The sequence below is a fragment of the Aulonocara sp. 'chitande type north' Nkhata Bay genome, linkage group LG5, assembly GCF_057382095.1.
Source record: "Aulonocara sp. 'chitande type north' Nkhata Bay isolate Kocher_YH1m ecotype deep benthic linkage group LG5, A_spYH_male_GT1.1, whole genome shotgun sequence".
NCBI classification, from domain to species: domain Eukaryota; kingdom Metazoa; phylum Chordata; class Actinopteri; order Cichliformes; family Cichlidae; genus Aulonocara; species Aulonocara sp. 'chitande type north' Nkhata Bay.
Window position 1 is genome coordinate 8,028,619 of NC_141348.1, and position 19,129 is coordinate 8,047,747.

Below are 19,129 nucleotides of genomic sequence, written 5' to 3' on the forward strand. Positions count from 1 at the left end.
GAAGCAAAGTTTCATGCAGATGAATTGCCTCATTAAGCAACACAGACAAATTCTCTAACTGAGTCTGAACAGTGGAAACATTATCTTCAGATTGCTTTAATTCTTTAATAATCTTTATGACCTTTTTAATTTTATTAATCTTAGTGTGACGTTCTGTTTGAAGTCTTTCAATCTGCTTCTCCAAAGCCTTAGCAGTCGGTTTTGGCTGTCTTTTCTTTCCATCCACATCACCACATTGTGTTAATTGGTGTGTCTCCATTTTTCTTTAAAACATTACAAATCCAAACGCTGAACTGCACCTATGCCACACAGCTTCATTCCAACGCCTCCACTTGATGACATTCACTTCATAAAACCTTGGACACACACACAGGAGCAATATCCCCCACTATCTGCCTATTAAACCTAACTAACTTAACCTAGTCTTCCGTACATACTAGCGGTGGGTATTTATGTACCTCCATACCGTCAGCTGTGAGAAAGACAAACTGTCTTAAACACAAACTGCGGCGGTACTCCCAAGCCAATGGCTTCAGCCGCCTGATGTACAATAACTAGAAAGCAAATCAGTACAATGCCTTGTGCAGCTGTACTGCTAAAACCTAACAGGGGAACAAACTCCTGAACAAAATGTGCTCGTGTAGCCAAAGGCTTAATCTAAAAGCGGGTGGTAAAAGGCAACAGCAAACTACAAAACTATCATCAATAAAACTAATCTATTTATAAATAATCCAATAAAACCTACAAAACAACTTTCTGTTGACAATTTGTTGCGGCTACTCCAACCAACCAATGGCCGCGGCAGGCTAAACATGAGGACACCGATGACGCGCAACAATTAACGCACAGAACACTTCTGTATCATTTGCTTCTTTATTTACACATGCAACTGTCCAAACTATAAATCAGCACATAGGATCAACTGTCAAACAAACGCACAGACTGCACAAGCAAATAACTGCAACTTACAAATAAATGCACCAGCTACTATTTCAAAATTCCAAACTGGTCTATGGCAGCAATTAGTGCATAAATATACAAACACCATCAAGTTACAGTCAAATATATCAAATCATTCAAATTGTGCTCAAGTTGCGGTATGTTGCGGTCAACAGAAAGTTTTGCCTCGTGCTCACCCTACACTGTAAAAAATCAAACTTGCAGTTGTTGAGCTTACAGTCATTTCTTTCACAATTCAACAATAAAAGTTCAGTTGGCCCATAAACTCAAATACATTAAGGGTTTCAACTAATCATTTAACGTTTTGGAGCAAAAGTTGGTCTCAGATGAAATTTATTGCTGGCAAAATGAATGAATTCAAGTTTTACATGAGTTGAAGCTGTTGGCGCCTTTCTGTGCCTGAGTACGCATGCGCATCTCATATTTTTGGATGCTACGGGGTCTACTTTGCGCTTTTGCAAGGACTGAAAGCCACCTGCCCGTCTGCCTTAATGAGAACGTGAGGCTAGGAGCTGGATAGATCGTTCATCTCAAGTTTCTAAAGGCAAGTAATGTTTCTTTTATTATATCAGACAGTATATGTTTGAACAGTCTCAATTTGTCTGTTAGAAATATCACAACTGAAGTTCTTCGTATTTTTCCGAAACTTAGCATAGCATTACTTTCTTGGCTAAGAAGCCTTGTGGCTTATGGGTATGTGTTTACTATATCATTTAAGATTCCATGTCACAAACCAATGAAAATCCGACAAACTTCGCTACTAAAGAGGCGCGCTCATATCTGACAAGCCTCCGCGACACCCCCTATGCGTATTTCATGAAGTGCAGTCTGTGGCCGCCATACCACCGAACGAAACAAAATAGGCTGGCTCACTCATGACCAACGGCAGCAACCCCCCGCCGCTATTTAAATAAAATAAAATAAAATAAAGTTCGGGGGCGCCTGCTGCCATGTTGTTTAATTTGTTCGAATCACATCTAGCCAATAAAATGTGTGCTTTAGTTTCTGTGTGAACGGGGTGGTGGAGTCCTCATGGCCAGCGAGCTCCACTAAATGAAATATGAGATGTGACAATATAGTTTATATCGATATAGTCTACATTATCATTATACTCGTGGAGCCGCAAGTTTGCCTCTCTTTCGTCCACTTTTGTCTCTACGCTGTGTTACTCCGCCTCTCTCCTTCACTGAACACAACTCCCCCTCCCCCATCGCTTCACCTGCAGGCAACGACAAGATGGACACGGCAGCTATCAAAGAGGAGCTGGTCGGTAAAAAGAAAACATTTGAAGATGACTATTTTAGTGCTGTCAGCGTAAAGTTAATGCCATAACTGCATTAACGGGGCAAATCTCCGTTAACTAGTTACCGCGGATCACCCCGTGCGTGGGGCTGGGTGGCGTTAGTGAGCTAACCGGGCTAACGCGTTGACGCACGGCCTAAAATCCTTTCATCTCAAAAATCGACAGTCTGCCTTATGTATGAATTCTGGTTGTGCTTACTGACCTCGAACCAATTTTATGTGGTACACAGCTTAAAAAAATATGTCAAAAAATGTTTTGGTACGACTTTGGTAAGCTATGAAGCTGCACTGCTTGATGGATTGTTGGAGCATTACGGCTACCGAGGAGCCTCGCAGAGTGATACGTACTCTGCTTCAACGTAATATTACCATATTATGTGTGTAAGGACCATAAATGGCACCTGTAAGAGACACGGTTACAAAGAGAATTTCAAACTCCAGGCTGTCAGTTGCGCAGTAGAACTTGGAAACAGAGCAGCTGCAAAATCTGTCTTTGTTATTATGCTCAGCATCTTTTATTTTACATTTTGACTGCACAATTGTGAGCTTTTTGTTATGCACAAAACAACATTGTTTTGGTTTATTTATGGAGCACCATTAATAAATGCACTGATAATTTAAACAGATGCTTCAGGAGTTTTATCCCACTCATACTCTCAATCCAATGTTTGTCATTCTAAGTTGTAAAACCAATCACACAAAATTATCCTTGGCTTACATAATACATCCCAGTATACTGTTGGTGCATTCCATGTAGAATACAATTTGTTAATAATAAATTAAATAAATTAAACATTTGATGTAATGTATGTTTTGTAAATTATTTGTTTTACTGTGTTTCACATGGCATTTTACAAGGCAGAATCAGCTCACTTTAGTGAGCCAAAAAAATTCTTAAGTAATGTCAGGAAGCTGGTATTTTATTTTAAAACTAATTGCTATTTTTATTTATTTAGAGAATTAAAAGCCAACTCCAGACCACTGCTTGTCCTGATTTATGAGGGACTGATGAGGAGTTGGTAAGGAGAGGAATCAGAACAGGAGTGCCTGCCCCCCGCCCCAAACACATTATCAGGTAATGTAACTTTGGTAATTTGAGATTAATTCAGGTTTCTTTTGAATTGTTGACACTGTCCTCTCCTCTCTTCTCATTATAGCTTTTGTATGCAGTGCCAGTTCTGCTCTTTTGTCTGTTCAAGCCAAGAAGTACTCTTAAGACATCACCAGCTACGACATAGAAGAGGATTTCATTTGCCCTGTGTTTACAGTGACTGCGTCTGTTCGTTCAGGACACGAGGGGCATTGAAGTCTCACCTCAGCAGATCACACAACAGGGCTAAGAAAAGGCAGGAGATCTCAACATTTTTTTGTGATTTTTGTGAATTTAAGGAAAACTGCTCACAGCATACATTTATTTCACATATTTTAAGGCACTTAAAAAAAATCAGACTGTATCCTGTCCTTTCCAAAAATGTGACTATGCTACCAACAATTTAACAACCTTTACGTCACACACAAGCAGAAAGCACAAAAACTCAAAAGATATAAAAAACTGTATTAGACTGATTTCTCATGCAAATGCATGTCCTAGTGAAAGTAGCTCCCCTGATAAATCCTTAAATACCTCTCAGGAGCCAGAGACATTACCAAGTGGTTCAGGTGTAGCATCAAGTGATAAAGAGGACAATGAGTTTGTAGATTACCAATGTCTTGAACATAAAATAGCTAGACTTTTTCTATGCATGCAAACATTGTTACATGTTTCTAAAAGTGCTTTGCAGAGAATTATTGAGGAAATTAGTGACATTTTAAAATTTTCTCAGGTTCATTCATTTCAAAGAATCAAACAGGTGCTTGCTTAACAGAACATTGAGGCAGATGATGATGTAATAAAAAAATATAAATGATGCACTTTTCAAAACCAACCCATTAATTATCTCAACAGAACCAAAAGGTGAAGAAGAGGGATAAGAACATGGCACTCATCACCCAAAAGATGGACATCACATTCTCTCTCAGGAGGAAAGAAGTTGTGGAGATGCAGCCCTTGGTCAAGGAAATGCAGCTCAGATGGCCAGCTCTCTTCTTGAAAGAACAGGTAAGATAATCTCTTGAATATTTAAAGGAAAACTTCCGTTTTTTTCTTCTTCCCTTTTTCCCCAGTGTGGTCTTATTTCTAAAATTGAAAACGTTCATTTATTCACCCAGAAAAATTTCAAGGCATTTGGAGTTGTTAGAAAGAAATTTTAATCCCAATGTTACGAGTCAGTCGTTTTGCAAGAGAGAGCTGAGCCACGGTTATGGGGAAAGGATTCACTGAGACAACTAAGAAATGCCTGAATTAAGCCAAAAACCACTCTGGAGGGATTTTAATCTAAGGAAATAACATTAAAATGTGTTTAAAAGCTCCAAAAAGTTGATTTTACATGATATAGGACCTTTACAATTCCTTCTGAACAACTCCAAATGCCTCGAAACTTGTCTGGGTGAGTAAATGAACGTGAGCTCCATTTCTTGTGCCCTTGAGAAGCATCTGTTTGTATCACTCCAATATCTTGTAGAAAAGGTTGAAGGCTACCGTTGAGCTAACAATGCAGAACAATAAAATATAAAAAAATACTTGGCTCTAAAAATATGAACTCTATTGAAGTGAAATCTATTTACTTGTCAACTTGCTGTGTATAATAACGGATTGCTTTTATTTCGCTCTTCTCTGGGCACCCAAAGCGCTTTATAATTCCACTACTCACTCACTCTCACATTCACACATCGGTGCAGGGAAACCACAGTTGTAGCCACAGCTGCCCTGGGGTAGACTGACAGAAGTGACGCTGCCATATCGCGCCACTGGCCCCTCTGGCCAACACCAGTAAGCGGTGGGGTAAAGGGTCTTGCCCAAGGACACAACGACCAGGACAGAGAGAGCTGGGGATAGAACCAGCATCCTTCCGGTTACAGATGAGCTTCCCAACCCCCTGAACCACGGTCGCCGCAATGACTTGTCTTCACTGGGCATCTAGAATCTTTTGGTGCTGACCCTTAGCGGGCAACAGCCATGAAACTCACAGAACAGGATTGAGAAAGTCACTTACGTGTTATGAAAGTATACAAATTTGACCACAGGATGTTATTCTTACTTCATTTCTACATAACTATAAAATTAATGGAATTTTTTCAATGAATTTAAAATACAATTTATTGATTTATTTCTTTTCTGCAATGCATCCTGTAACAATTGAAACCATTATTTTGTCTTATCAACATTTGATTAGGTATTCTATAGACTTACTGTCGATCAGATTTTTCTTGTTTTTTGTTTTTTTTTAATACGTCAGTTATAATTTGTACCACCACTACCACTAAAAGAAAAAAAAAAATCCAATCAAGGCCTGACCAATAGATCAACCGAGACTAACTAAATGTTTTGAAATTAAGCTCTTTTAACCAAATTTGAAAACAATGTGATTTTTATATAATGTACCTTTAAAAGTTTTCTTCTATATTTTTTTTGTTGCTTTGTAGATTTGTGCGGAATTCTCACGCATTACCACCAAGGATCTCATGGGGACCTTCATGACTGCCCTCGACACTTACTCACTTCGGCTGATTAAGCTGTATCGAATTAGAAAAGCTGCTTTCCGCAATGACATGGATTCCCTGTTGCAGAAGTTTGATGAACAGGTAATATATAAAAATGTATTTGTGTCTGGTTTATGAGGAACCTGAAGTTCCCACTGTAACGAAAGATACTTTATTAAATATTTACTAAATTGATGTAAAAATTGTTAGTTTTCAAAAAGTGTGTCCTGAATGGGATTACAAGCTAACAAGCAGCGCTGTTTGGCAGATTGCAGGTAATGACAGACAGTTCAACTCTCATCCCACTCATGGCACTTTTTGTTATAAATGTTGTAATAAGTGTGCTACATTTGTTGCACATCAAAATTACTTAAAAAATAAATAAATAAAAAAAACTGACAAAAACATGACCAATTATCTGTAATAACTCATTTCAACATCTTATTTCTTAAGGCTGTATTTTGAGCAACAACACTTAATGTGTTTTAAAAACAAAATGGTAGGTTTATAAATGAGACTGAGTCTTATTTGATTTCCTTGTTTTAGGTCTCAAACATAGTCCAGCATCGACGAACCATCAGTTTGGAAGGGTTACCGATATTTGTTCGCGACGACGAGACCAAACTCTTCTTAACATGTCTGGTGAGTATGCAAATCTACTCAATCTTCAGTTTTGGTTTTCAGAGACTTATATGTACTGTTGTTTTTTATTTTGCATAGGATACAGATCCAGTTGAGAGGGCAACCCGAGGTGTTACGGTGGGCATCCTCACTGTTCTGGAGGACTACGTGGGACCCAACTCGCAGTCCACAGTGGTCAACACTGCCATTGTTTTGGAAGAGGACATTATTCTTGATGATCTGCCAGACCTTCCCACTGCCTTTGCCTACTTGTTTGGCCTACTTTATGGGCTCAACATGGAGTTTCCCAAAGAACTCAAGTACACATTTGAAGCTGTGCAACACATTTTTATGGAGTTGACATCTACCTGTTCCCAGAGGATAAGAAGCTTCAAAACCAAGCTCTTAACCAAAGTCTAACCTATTTGACAACATGTTCAACTCAAATGCAACTTGTGTAAAACAGAATGGCAATTTGTTTTGATTTACTGTTTTTGGGTTTCGTGGCAAGTTGCTCTGAAAAAAGTTAATTTCTGTCTTTAAGAAAACGGTAAGGTGCAGAAAGTTCTGAATCAATGTCTTCTGTTCTAACTTTACTTAATGTAGCTTGCATGGCTGATTGCAGATTTCATGTATAACATGTTATTATAAAATGTTGAAAGGTTTTATTCTAACTTGAGCTGTTTTAAAAAATTTTATAATCTGGTTTTAGGTACATTTGTATTAGTTTTATAACAAATGTGGCGCGATACTGAACTTCACAGGAAATTGGAGTGTTGATACCATTACTATTAAAAGACAAGTGGTGGAAAAATTTGTTTGAAAGTTGTTAGCTGTATGGAAACCAGGAAGTTGTTCACATCCTGCCATCTGATGTTTTGAATCTGTTTGTTAGTGACTATCTATCAAGATAGGTTTGATATTCTGTCTGACAACACCACCTTTAAAATTGGATGAGTAACATTTGTTACAAAAATTTGACTTTTTTTGTGTTTTTGGAAGGACTTTATTTGTGGCTGAATGTTGTCAGTATGTTAAAAATGGCTGATCTCAAAAGTCAACATTGTCAGTGGTGCAGTTGTGTTTGAACACAAAGTTATTTGAAAATCAACTGTGTAAACATTCATTGGTACAACAGGGAGCACCTCATGAAAACTATGAAAGATACTTTTTCTAAACTTTAGGAAATTGATTGGCAAAACAAAAAAAATATGTTGTGTAAACTTTAGGAAATACGTTGCCAAAACTAAAACTAATACCTTGTGTAAACTTTAGGAAATACGTTGCCGAAACTAAAACTAATACCTTGTGTAAACTTTAGGAAATACGTTGCCGAAACTAAAACTAATACCTTGTGTAAACTTTAGGAAATACGTTGCCAAAACTAAAACTAATACCTTGTGTAAACTTTAGGAAATACGTTGCCGAAACTAAAACTAATACCTTGTGTAAACTTTAGGAAATACGTTGCCGAAACTAAAACTAATACCTTGTGTAAACTTTAGGAAATACGTTGCAAAAACAATAAAATATGAGTTGAGAAAAAGGACAATTATTAATTTTGTCAACACAAAAACATTAGCTAAAGCAACTTATCACCTAAACTTGAAATTATAAGTTATCCATCAGAACCTAAAAACGTAAATGCAGTCGGTTGCCTTGAGTTTTTAAGTTTTAGCAACGTTTTTTTTTTTACAGTGTACCTTCTGCTCATCACATCAGGTGCTGTGAACAAGTGAGTGCAACCACATTTACCTTATACCACACCCATGAGACACGCCCCACACCCATGCACCAATACAGTGAGTCCATTTAAACCGACCCACTTAGTCAGACAGAAACAACTCATATGGCTCATACTTACCATGTAGGAGACATACTGATAAACATGATCAATCTTTTATCAAACATTCAAAGATACAATTTCAATTCCAAATAAATAAATATACATTAATGCAAATAGATATTTCAAAAAAGTCAATTTTCATGACTCTTCTGTTTCCTGTAGAAGACACACTTTAGTGATCGGCCTGTCCAAACAACCAGTCAGACGGAAACAACTCATATGGCTCCTACAGATGTAACTACAGCCCAACCCATGCAGCAGTATATGAATGACTAACCTCGTATTGTGGATGGATTATCTCAGTTGTTCTCCTGGCTGAAGTTTGGTCCTTTTACAGCATCCTGCCATGCGATTACATTTGTTCCTGACCACCGAGAACACTCACGTTAACTTTTATCGAGTGGAAAAAAAAAAAAAAGTTAGCTTGTTTATATTATGCTAACATAGCTGTGTCACTAGCGGTCACGTAGCACATCATTATATACCAGCTAGCCCAACTTCAGTAACCCTACAAACGTCACTGCTGTCTAGTTTTCCGTCTTCATTTATGCTGGAAGTGATGCAGAGCTGTACGTTTTAATTTGTTTCCAAATCCCTGCAGTCAGGACATGCTATATTGTATTTAGATAGAAGCTAGCGAGCTAACTCCCTGCTAACTTCTAACTCCGTTAAATGTCATAAATTCCGTTTTCATGGATGCCTGGATGTTAAACTCAATTGTTACACCTGGTAGAGCAGAACGCTGATCATTTTATTAAAGATGAAAGACTTTAGACAGTTTTTCAACTCTCAGTAATGCCATAGTGATCGTTTGATATATGGACCTGCAGCAGAGTTTAGACCCAGACACGGCCAGTGACGTCAGACTGAACAATCGGATTGTAGGACATGCACACATCAATGAAACTAAACACATTTTTGCTATAAATTCAGTTACTTTTAGTTAGTTTTGTGAACACTCATTACAGTTTTAGTTAGTTTTCCTTTTTTGTTTTTATTATATTTCCGTTAATGAAAATGTTTTTTCACTTCTATTTTTCGTTATTTCGTTAGTTTTCGTTAATGATAATAACCTTGCTCTGCACACTGGAATAAACATACAGTGGGGCAAAAAAGTATTTAGTCAGCCACCGATTGTGCAAGTTCCCCCACTTAAAATGATGACAGAGGTCAGTAATTTGCACCAGAGGTACACTTCAACTGTGAGAGACAGAATGTGAAAAAAAAATCCATGAATTCACATGGTAGGATTTGTAAAGAATTTATTCGTAAATTAGGGTGGAAAATAAGTATTTGGTCACCTCAAACAAGGAAAATCTCTGGCTCTCACAGACCTGTAACGTCTTCTGTAAGAAGCTTTTCTGTCCCCCACTCGTTACCTGTATGAATGGCACCTGTTTGAACTCATCATCTGTATAAAAGACACCTGTCCACAGCCTCAAACAGTCAGACTCCAAACGCCGCCATGGCCAAGAATAGAATAGAATAGAATAGAATTCAACTTTATTGTCATTGCACATGCACAGGTACAGGGCAACGAAATGCAGTTTGCATCCATCCAGAAGTGCTTTAGTGATATAGATATATTACAATATATATTAGCAATAATATAGATATGTGAGTATATTACAGAAATGGGTCTATTATGGTATGTTATAATGTACACGGTATGAAGTATGTTGTGAATATTCTATAACTATAAGTATGTACAGGCTGTAGTGAGTACAAGCTATGTACAGGATATGAATATAAATATGAAAAACTATACAGAATATGAAATAAATAACCAAAGAGCTTTCGAAGGACACCAGGAAAAGTATTGTAGACCTGCACCAGACTGGGAAGAGTGAATCTACAATAGGCAAGCAGCTTGGTGTGAAAAAATCAACTGTGGGAGCAATCATCAGAAAATGGAAGACATACAAGACCACTGATAATCTCCCTCGATCTGGGGCTCCACGCAAGATCTCATCCCGTGGGGTCAAAATGATCATGAGAACGGTGAGCAAAGATCCCAGAACCACACGGGGGGACCTGGTGAATGACCTGCAGAGAGCTGGAACCAAAGTAACAAAGGTCACCATCAGTAACATACTACAACGGCAGGGAATCAAATCCCGCAGTGCCAGACGTGTTCCGCTGCTGAAGCCAGTGCATGTCCAGGCCCGTCTGAAGTTTGCCAGAGAGCACATGGATGATACAGCAGAGGATTGGGAGAATGTCATGTGGTCAGATGAAACCAAAGTAGAACTTTTTGGTATAAACTCAACTCGTCGTGTTTGGAGGAAGAAGAATACTGAGTTGCATCCCAAGAACACCATACCTACTGTGAAGCATGGGGGTGGAAACATCATGCTATGGGGCTGTTTTTCTGCCAAGGGGACAGGACGACTGATCCGTGTTAAGGACAGAATGAATGGGGCCATGTATCGTGAGATTTTGAGCCAAAACCTCCTTCCATCAGTGAGAACTTTGAAGATGAAACGAGGCTGGGTCTTCCAACATGACAATGATCCAAAACACACCGCCCGGGCAACAAAGGAGTGGCTCCGTAAGAAGCATTTGAAAGTCCTGGAGTGGCCTAGCCAGTCTCCAGACCTCAACCCCATAGAAAATCTGTGGCGGGAGTTGAAAGTCCGTGTTGCTCGGCGACAGCCCAAAACATCACTGCTCTCGAGAAGATCTGCATGGAGGAATGGGCCAAAATACCAGCTACTGTGTGTGCAAACCTGGTAAAGACCTATAGTAAACGTTTGACCTCTGTTATTGCAACAAAGGTTATGTTACAAAGTATTGAGTTGTATTTTTGTTATTGACCAAATACTTATTTTCCACCCTGATTTACCAATAAATTCTTTACAAATCCTACCATGTGGATTCATGGATTTTTTTTTCACATTCTGTCTCTCACAGTTGAAGTGTACCTCTGGTGCAAATTACTGACCTCTGTCATCATTTTAGGTGGGGGAACTTGCACAATCGGTGGCTGACTAAATACTTTTTTGCCCCACTGTAATCAACATGATCAACCTTTTACGGCGTGTTATTTCACCATCTTATCGATTCAAATGCTCCATCCTTATGTGGTTTGCGACATTATGTTTATCCACTCTGTCTCTAAATGTTTGAAGAATTTTCAAGTTTGGGGTCAAATTTTGAGAATTTGACCATAAGTGAAATTTATGGTGTCATCACCCCCTTCGGGGCTTACCTTTCACAGTGTTGATGATATTCCTCTCTGTTCTTTGCAAGTACCCCCTTTTGGTGGCGAGAAACTGTTGGTGTGGTCAAGTGGGTGCTGTAAAAACAAAAGCTCAGGACAGAACAGTTATCAATCATGTACTTCATACAAAATTAGCATATATCGAATTTCATATTGATCCTCTGAGTGTAATGGTACATTTTAATTTTAATTTATCAAAGCTAAACACAATATTTTTCTTTATTTTGCTCTTGTTCTTGTGCAGCACCACCTCTCAACACATGCCCCTGTCGGTTCTATCCTACTTTTAGATTGCTGACTATTTCAATGAAAGCACCCAAAAGACGGGGACCAGTGTTTATTATTACATATCTCCATTTTGAATGTGACACGCCTATCATTCCCCTGTTATCCAGATATTAATAGAGGGGGTTTTTTTGGCTTTTTTTTTTCCCCCTCTATAACAGTTAATTGACTCTTTACAGTGGCCCGCTTATGGTTAATAATAACATGTTCAGTCATGAGTGAAATCAAACCTTTTCTTCACTTTAGCATTTAACATTCCCAACAATATAATGTGATACATTAATCGAAACACAGCTACTAAAACATACTTTTGTTAATGCAAACATCAGAAACTCAAAATTAGCAACTAAAGGGTTAAGTCTGCAGTTCACACTCATGTGAAGCTACAGCCTCCCCCTTTAGTCTCTGTCACCCTTCTGTTCTTGTAAAAACAAAACAAAGCCAGACACAACATCCACCCTTCTTTTACAGGCTGGGTGAATTGTTTGTGGACATTTACTAATCCTAAAGTCGGTACCGTTTTTTCTCAGTATCAAGTCAGTTAAAACTTTTAGTCGTCAGTCCATCACAGTCCAGTCACATGCATACATCCACACACATTCATACCAGATATTGCTGATAATGGAGTCTCACACGCAGCCTATTCGAGCCTCCCTCACCAGCAAGATGACGTCATCATTTTAAAGGAAAACAGTTCCTCGTTTTTTGGACTGGATTGACTCGCTGCAATCCTTTTGGGTTCAGGACTTCTCATGTGATCAATATCCCATATAAGTGAATTTCTCCTGAGCCCATTACAATCATGGAGAAAAATACTTTGCAACTGTTTTCAGTAAGAATATTTTTATAGCGCTTTAAAGTTCAATCTCTCAGGCCTGGATTAAAGAGCTGATTTGTTAAATCAAGAACTCACAAAATACCAAAATATCACCACCGGTGGATCACACCTCTCAGATGTTCTTATTTCAGTGCACTGTAACAAAAGCAAAAACAAACGTAACCAATAAAATTGTCAAGGATCGCTGTGTGGCAGGCAGGAGGAGGACCCAAATTGCAAAACTCACAGACTCGGGGATGAACTCAAAAATCACAGCTTTAATGCTGGAGAGGCAGAACGTAGGAAATACAAAACTAAACTGGGAAAACTAAATACAAAGCTCGCCAAGGAACAGGGAGGAACACACACAACATGAGGGAGAATGCGACACAGAACTGAGGGAGACGCAGACATAAATACACAGGTGACACTGATAATCATAACAAGACACGGCAGGAGTGAACGCAACACTGACGGGAAACGGGCAAAGTAAAACAGGAAGTACAGAGGTTCAGACAGGAGGAGAGAGAGCACGGGGAAAACATAGACATAACGGGCTGGGGAAAACATAGGGACAATATTGTGTAGGAATACAGGCACCGTAACTCCTTTTTGCACCGACAAAAGACATGTTGGGTTTACTTGATTCAATAGTGGACACTGGTTGCACAGAAATGTTTTGCTTTGGCAGAAACTTAAACAACTGAGTTAAATCAACACAACCTTTTCATATTTCGTAAACCTGTGCATTTTGTGTTCATAAAACACGATTGAAACATGTTCAGATGGAGTAAGTTGAGCTCCTGGAATATTTTAATCCTTCAATTCTGTCATTTTATTTCAACACTATTCAGTAACTTTTATCCAAATACTACTTGGTCACTTAAATACTACATGTTGTCTTCATATTGCATGCGGTTCAACAAAATCTAGATTATGGTTACCATAAAAATTGAAGGGGTCTACAACAACTACCATCCTCCTATCTTTATACTGGTTGCAACAGGGCTGAGAAATAACCCTGAAGTGATAGGTTATCAGGCAGGGTACACCCCGGACAGCCGACCAGTCTATCAGATAGAAACAAACAGCCATTTACACTTACATTCATGGATAATTAACTAGTAACTTCATCAGTCATGACAGAAGCTAATATTTCTGTGCTAGCATCGTTTAAACAGTAACAGCTTTACTCTAATATAAGCTAACGTTTACACCGTAATTTAAGCTAGCACCATAAAGACGGTAAAACACGTAATAATATCTACAAATGCATCTTAAAGCTGTTATATTAGCACTTGGTGTATTACTAACATAAGCACATTAACATTATTGACACTCGCTGACTTTTAATAGTCATTCTATAAATGCTGTCCGTTTAAATCAAGGGTGTCAAACTCAAATACACAGTGGGCCAAAATTCAAAACTGGAACAAAGTTGCGGGCTAACGTTAATATTTATTGAAATATATTTATTCCTCCAGATATAAGAATGAATCTTTTCTTATGGACTCAAACACGTTTTGCTGAAAAACTGAATATGGAACAAGCAAAGCTTAATACTAAACAATATATATATTAGCTGTATAATACCAGTAGGCCAGCTCTTAATAGTAATTTGGTATGGCTTTGCGGGCCAAATGTAATTAGGCTGCAGGCCAAATTTGGCCCGCGGGCCAGAATTTGACACCTATGGTTTAAATGGTCTTACCTGTAAACACTGCTGTATCCACCGGATTCCAGCCAGAGTGGATTCTGGAGTCTTCCCACGCTCATGTTAGTGATCCTCCATCTGGATGGATGATAACAACCTTCTGAACAATCTAGCAGGAGATGGCCCATATATATGGGACTGATTTCTGCTAATATCGCCTGATGGACTCATAACATCCGAAGCGGATGAATAAAGTCACCCAGTCGCTAGCTGTGCCATTACCCAGCATACACCACTCCCTCCATAAATGCAATAAACGATACAAAAGTAATAACTATAATTAATTTATCTGCTGTATCTGCTGTTTCTCAGGTAGTTGCTTACATTGTATAATTTATTGTGTTCTGTATACGTCACTACAATGTGATTTCGGAAATATATAAATATACGGACAACAAGCTCTTCCGCGGCAAACTCTTATCTTCAATAAACAACGTTTAGGGAGCTCTATAGTATTCAATGAGAGGACCCTGCGTGTCGATAAGTGAAGCAGAGGGAGCCTGACCATGCGTCACACATTTGACGAGTTGGGAGTGAGAACATGTTGAAATGTGATGTCAGTGCAAACTCTTGCAAAGACTTTCTGAAACTCACAAGTTTCATTCCTATTTCATAACTGATTCATCAGCTTTAGACATCAGTTGCATTTCTACTCACTAAGCTTAAGTTTCACTTTCCACAAAGGCCCCAATGTTCCCTCTAATTTTTCACGTGTCTGAGCGAACACACAAACTCCCTGAGCGGTCCCTTGGACCACTGTGAGCGACATCAGACGTGTGCACTGCGGTCACGCTGGCATCTAATCCATCCAAGTTACATGGTTTGTTAAAATAATCAAATTACAGCATTTACATTTATGTTAGACTACTTTTAATTAACTGTTTTAGCCCATTTACAATGAAAATTTAAAAAAATCTAGTCATTGACTTGTGCAGTGTGTTAACAATATTGGAAGTAAAAATTGTCACGGTTCTGGGTCCGTTGGACCCAGTAATTTGAGTTTATTATGTTTTGGTTTACTTTTGCATCATGGATTATTCTTTATGTTTCTCTGGTACTTTGTGTTTCAGTTATCTTGGTGTTTTGGATTGTTTTCCCATTCTCTTGTTGTGATGATGATGATGTTTATTATTAGAGTTTCATGTTTTGTTTATCTATGTTTTAGGAATTGTGGTTTCATGTATTGTTTGAGTTTCATGTATTATTTTCTGTCCGCCCCTCTGTGTCGAGTCCGTGTCTTTTAGTCCGTGTACTTCCAGGCTGGACGACTGTAATTCATTATTATCAGGATGTCCAAAAAACTCCCTGAAAAGCCTTCAGCTAATCCAAAATGCTGCAGCAAGAGTCCTGACAGGGACTAGAAAGAGAGAGCATATTTCTCCTGTTTTGGCTTCCCTTCATTGGCTTCCTGTTAAATCCAGAATTGAATTCAAAATCCTGCTCCTCACATACAAGGTCTTAAATAATCAGGCCCCATCTTATCTTAATGACCTTGTAGTACCATATCACCCTATTAGAGCGCTCCGCTCTCGCTCTGCAGGCCTACTTGTTGTTCCTAGAGTATTTAAAAGTAGAATGGGAGGCAGAGCCTTCAGTTTTCAGGCCCCTCTTCTGTGGAACCAGCTTCCAGTTTGGATTCAGGAGACAGACACTATCTCTACTTTCAAGATTAGGCTTAAAACAGAACAGGGTGATCCGAAGGGCCAGCTCTGTTCTAGGATGCCCTCTGGACCCAGTGGAGGTGGTGAGTGACAGGAGAACGGCGGCTAAGCTGTCATCCCTGATGGACAACATCTCCCACCCCATGCAGCAGACTGTGACAGCACTGAGCAGCTCCTTCAGTGGGAGACTGCGGCACCCACGGTGTGGGACGGAGAGATTTCGCAGGTCTTTCCTCCCCACTGCTGTCAGACTCCATAATAAAGACTTTAACTGATCAAGCACACACATCCATACATATGCAATAATACTAAGTGCAATAATCCTTTCTGTCATCGTTGTATTTTTACTCAGTTGTATATAGTATTTGTATTTGTATTCTATTTTTATCTTATTGTATATTTATTTTATTTTATTCTACTGTATATAGTATTTTATTTTATTCTATTCTGTACAGTTGTGTACTGTATTTATTCTTATTGTATTCTAATTTTTGCCTCATAACTTTTGCACTGTCCACTTCCTGCTGTGACAAAACAAATTTCCCACGTGTGGGACTAATAAAGGTTATCTTATCTTATCTTAAAACTTTCCTTTTTGCTAAAGCATATAGTTAGGGCTGGACCTCCCTTAGTTATGCTGCAATAGACATAGGCTGCCGGGGGATTCCCATGATGCATTGAGTTTTTCCTTTCCAGTCACCTTTCTCACTCACTATGTATTAACAGACCTCTCTGCATTGAATCATATCTGTTATCAACCTCTGTCTCTCTTCCACAGCATGTCTTTTATCCTGTCTTCCTTCTCTCACCCCAACCGGTCGCAGCAGATGGCCGCCCCTCCCTGAGCCTGGTTCTGCCGGAGGTTTCTTCCTGTTAAAAGGGAGTTTTTCCTTCCCACTGTTGCCAAAGTGCTTGCTCATAGGGGGTCATATGATTGTTGGGTTTTTCTCTGTATCTATGAAGCGCCTTGAGGCGACTTATGTTGTGATTTGGCGCTATATAAATAAAATTGAATTGAATTGAAAATTGAATTTTAGTAGTGTTTCATGTTTCCTGTTTTATTGTGAAAGTCTTTGTCTTAGGTTAGTGTGTGCAGCTTTGTTCCCCCTGTCTCGTTAGCCCTGATCTCTCCCAGCTGTGTCTGCCTCCTGTTGCCCATTCCCTCATTACTACCATGTGTATATAAGCCCTGTGTTTTCCTGTGCTCGGTGTCGCATCGTACCCGCAGATCCTGCTTGTGTGTTCCAGTTAGTGTCTTCATGTTTGGTTTCTGTTTTGTTGGTGCCAGCAATAAAGCTGTGGTTTTCAGTATATTTCTGTCTCAGAGTCCTGCACTTGGATCCACATCTCCACCTGCCCGCACACAGAGCCCTGACAGAACGACGCAACCAGTATGGATCCAGCGGACTCACTTTTCACCTCTGAGGGAGAGAATCTCGCGCACCTATGGGTTCAGTCACCCATAGCTCAGTCAGTCATTACTGTTGGAGGATAATCCACGCTGCAAGCCCCTACAAGAGGCAGCTGGAGGTAGTGTTTTTTGATAATTTTTTGTCGTCCACTGCCTCCACCATCAGTTTTCTAAACATAAATGGACTTAAGCAAATAATAACAGCTCTAAGAGCGAGGCTAGCCTTCAAACTGTTTGGCATGGGCGGTCCAGGAAAGGACGATTCAGCTACCCTCCTGGAGTCCCTCACCACGTGGTGTTCTCGACGTAAGCGGCAGTTTTTGCCAAGGTTTATCGCCAAATCGTTTGATCCATCCTTGAAGAAGAAAGGCAACCCTAGGCATCACCACCCAACCACGCTTCCCTTTTCTCCTGTAGTACGGACTGGTGCAGTTTTCATTTCCACTCCGCAGCAGCGTTTCTCCATGTCACCTTTTACCAGCCCTGATCCCATTTCAACTGGGAAGCGGCGGATGCGCTGCCAGCATTCACAGTCCCAGCAGGAGTCTGGGATTTTGTCTGAACAGCCGGCTAGGAATGTTCTGGATGATTGTCATGCTTCGAAACCTGTCAAGCATGTAGAGACCGCTGTTCGTCCTCAACTCAACACATCTGTGAGCGCAAACAACGTGTGTGTTATCCCAGATATTCATAAGCCCCTGCCAGGTAACTCAGGAGTAGTTAATTCAGAAGTTGTTGTGCCTACTCCTGTGCCCATGTTTAAAAATGACCAGTGTGTTTCCTGGCCTTCAGTTCAGTTAGCTGCCCAGCAACCACCTTCCACTCAGTCAGCTGCCCAGCAGCCACCTTCAGCTCGGTCAGCTGCCCAGCAGCCACCTTCAGCTCGGTCAGCTGCCCAGCAGCCACCTTCATCTCAGTCAGCTGCCCAGCAGCCACCTTCAGCTCGGTCAGCTGCCCAGCAGCCACCTTCAGCTCGGTCAGCTGATCAGCAGCCACCTTCAGCTCGGTCAGCTGATCAGCAGCCACCTTCATCTCAGTTAGCTGACCAGCAGCCACCTTCAGTTCAGCTAGCTGCTCATCAGCCACCTGTTGCTCAGTGTCCTGTGTTTCCTGCTCAGCAGCCGCCTGTAGCCCAGTCACCAACTCCACCCCCACCACTTTCATCTCAAGTTCAGTCACCCATAGCTCAGTCTTCACCCCCGCTATCTATAGCTCAGTCGCTACCACAATCGGATTTTCTGCAAGCTTTGTTACAGTCCATGACCCAGTCAGTAGCTCAATTAGTGGAGGAATCATTAGCGTTGTCATCTGCTCAGTCAGCCGCTCATCTTCACCCTCAGCCAGGGGTCCCAATTGTCTCTGGTCCTGCATCTGCTCCAGCTGGAGGGCTCGAGGAGCCCGTCCAGCCTCACGGGGTGACCATGGCTCAGGGGGTTGGGAAGCGTATCTGTAACCGGAAGGTTGCCGGTTCGATCCCTGGGCTCTCTGTCCTGGTCGTTGTGTCCTTGTGCAAGACACTTTACCCTACCGCCTACTAGTGTTGGCCAGAGGGGCCGATGGCGCGATATGGCAGCCTTGCTTCTGTCAGTCTGCCACAGGGCAGCTGTGGCTACAACCGTAGCTTGCCTCCACCAGTGTGTGAATGTGAGAGTGAATGAATAGTGGCATTGTAAAGCGCTTTGGGTGCCTTGAAAAGCGCTATATAAATCC

The 19,129-nt window shown here is 40.3% G+C and overlaps 1 protein-coding gene and 1 long non-coding RNA gene across 3 annotated transcripts in view; one reads left to right on the top strand and one right to left on the bottom strand.

Moving 5' to 3' along the window:
- Positions 1 to 12,409, bottom strand: part of LOC147329797 (uncharacterized) — a 38,501-nt gene extending 26,092 nt beyond the window's left edge. The window contains exons 1-2 of the long non-coding RNA XR_015129220.1: positions 11,520 to 12,409; positions 8,586 to 8,698 (exon numbers count right to left, since the gene is read on the bottom strand). This is a non-coding gene — a long non-coding RNA (uncharacterized LOC147329797). The remainder of the gene's footprint in view (positions 1 to 8,585; positions 8,699 to 11,519) is intronic.
- On the top strand, positions 1,152 to 7,776 carry LOC147329798 (uncharacterized). Of its 2 annotated transcripts, none has more exons than XM_086291136.1 (7): positions 1,152 to 1,504; positions 3,219 to 3,337; positions 3,420 to 3,608; positions 4,208 to 4,360; positions 5,785 to 5,943; positions 6,388 to 6,483; positions 6,562 to 7,776. In XM_086291136.1, the coding sequence occupies exons 4-7, from the start codon at positions 4,238 to 4,240 to the stop codon at positions 6,880 to 6,882; spliced, it is 699 nt and encodes a 232-aa protein (XP_086147262.1). In that variant the 5' UTR covers positions 1,152 to 1,504; positions 3,219 to 3,337; positions 3,420 to 3,608; positions 4,208 to 4,237; the 3' UTR covers positions 6,883 to 7,776. The 2 variants fall into 2 exon arrangements, with proteins under 2 accessions (XP_086147262.1, XP_086147263.1); XM_086291137.1 differs by lacking the exon at positions 1,152 to 1,504 and adding an exon at positions 1,527 to 2,226.
- Positions 12,410 to 19,129: the final 6,720 nt, after the last annotated feature.

Coding starts and splice junctions, on each gene's coding strand:
- LOC147329798 (XM_086291136.1), top strand. CDS start 4,238: ATGGCACTCATCACCCAAAAGATGGACATCACATTCTCTCTCAGGAGG. Junction 5,944..6,387: donor TGCAGAAGTTTGATGAACAG/GTAATATATAAA, acceptor TCCTTGTTTTAG/GTCTCAAACATAGTCCAGCA. Junction 6,484..6,561: donor AACTCTTCTTAACATGTCTG/GTGAGTATGCAA, acceptor TATTTTGCATAG/GATACAGATCCAGTTGAGAG.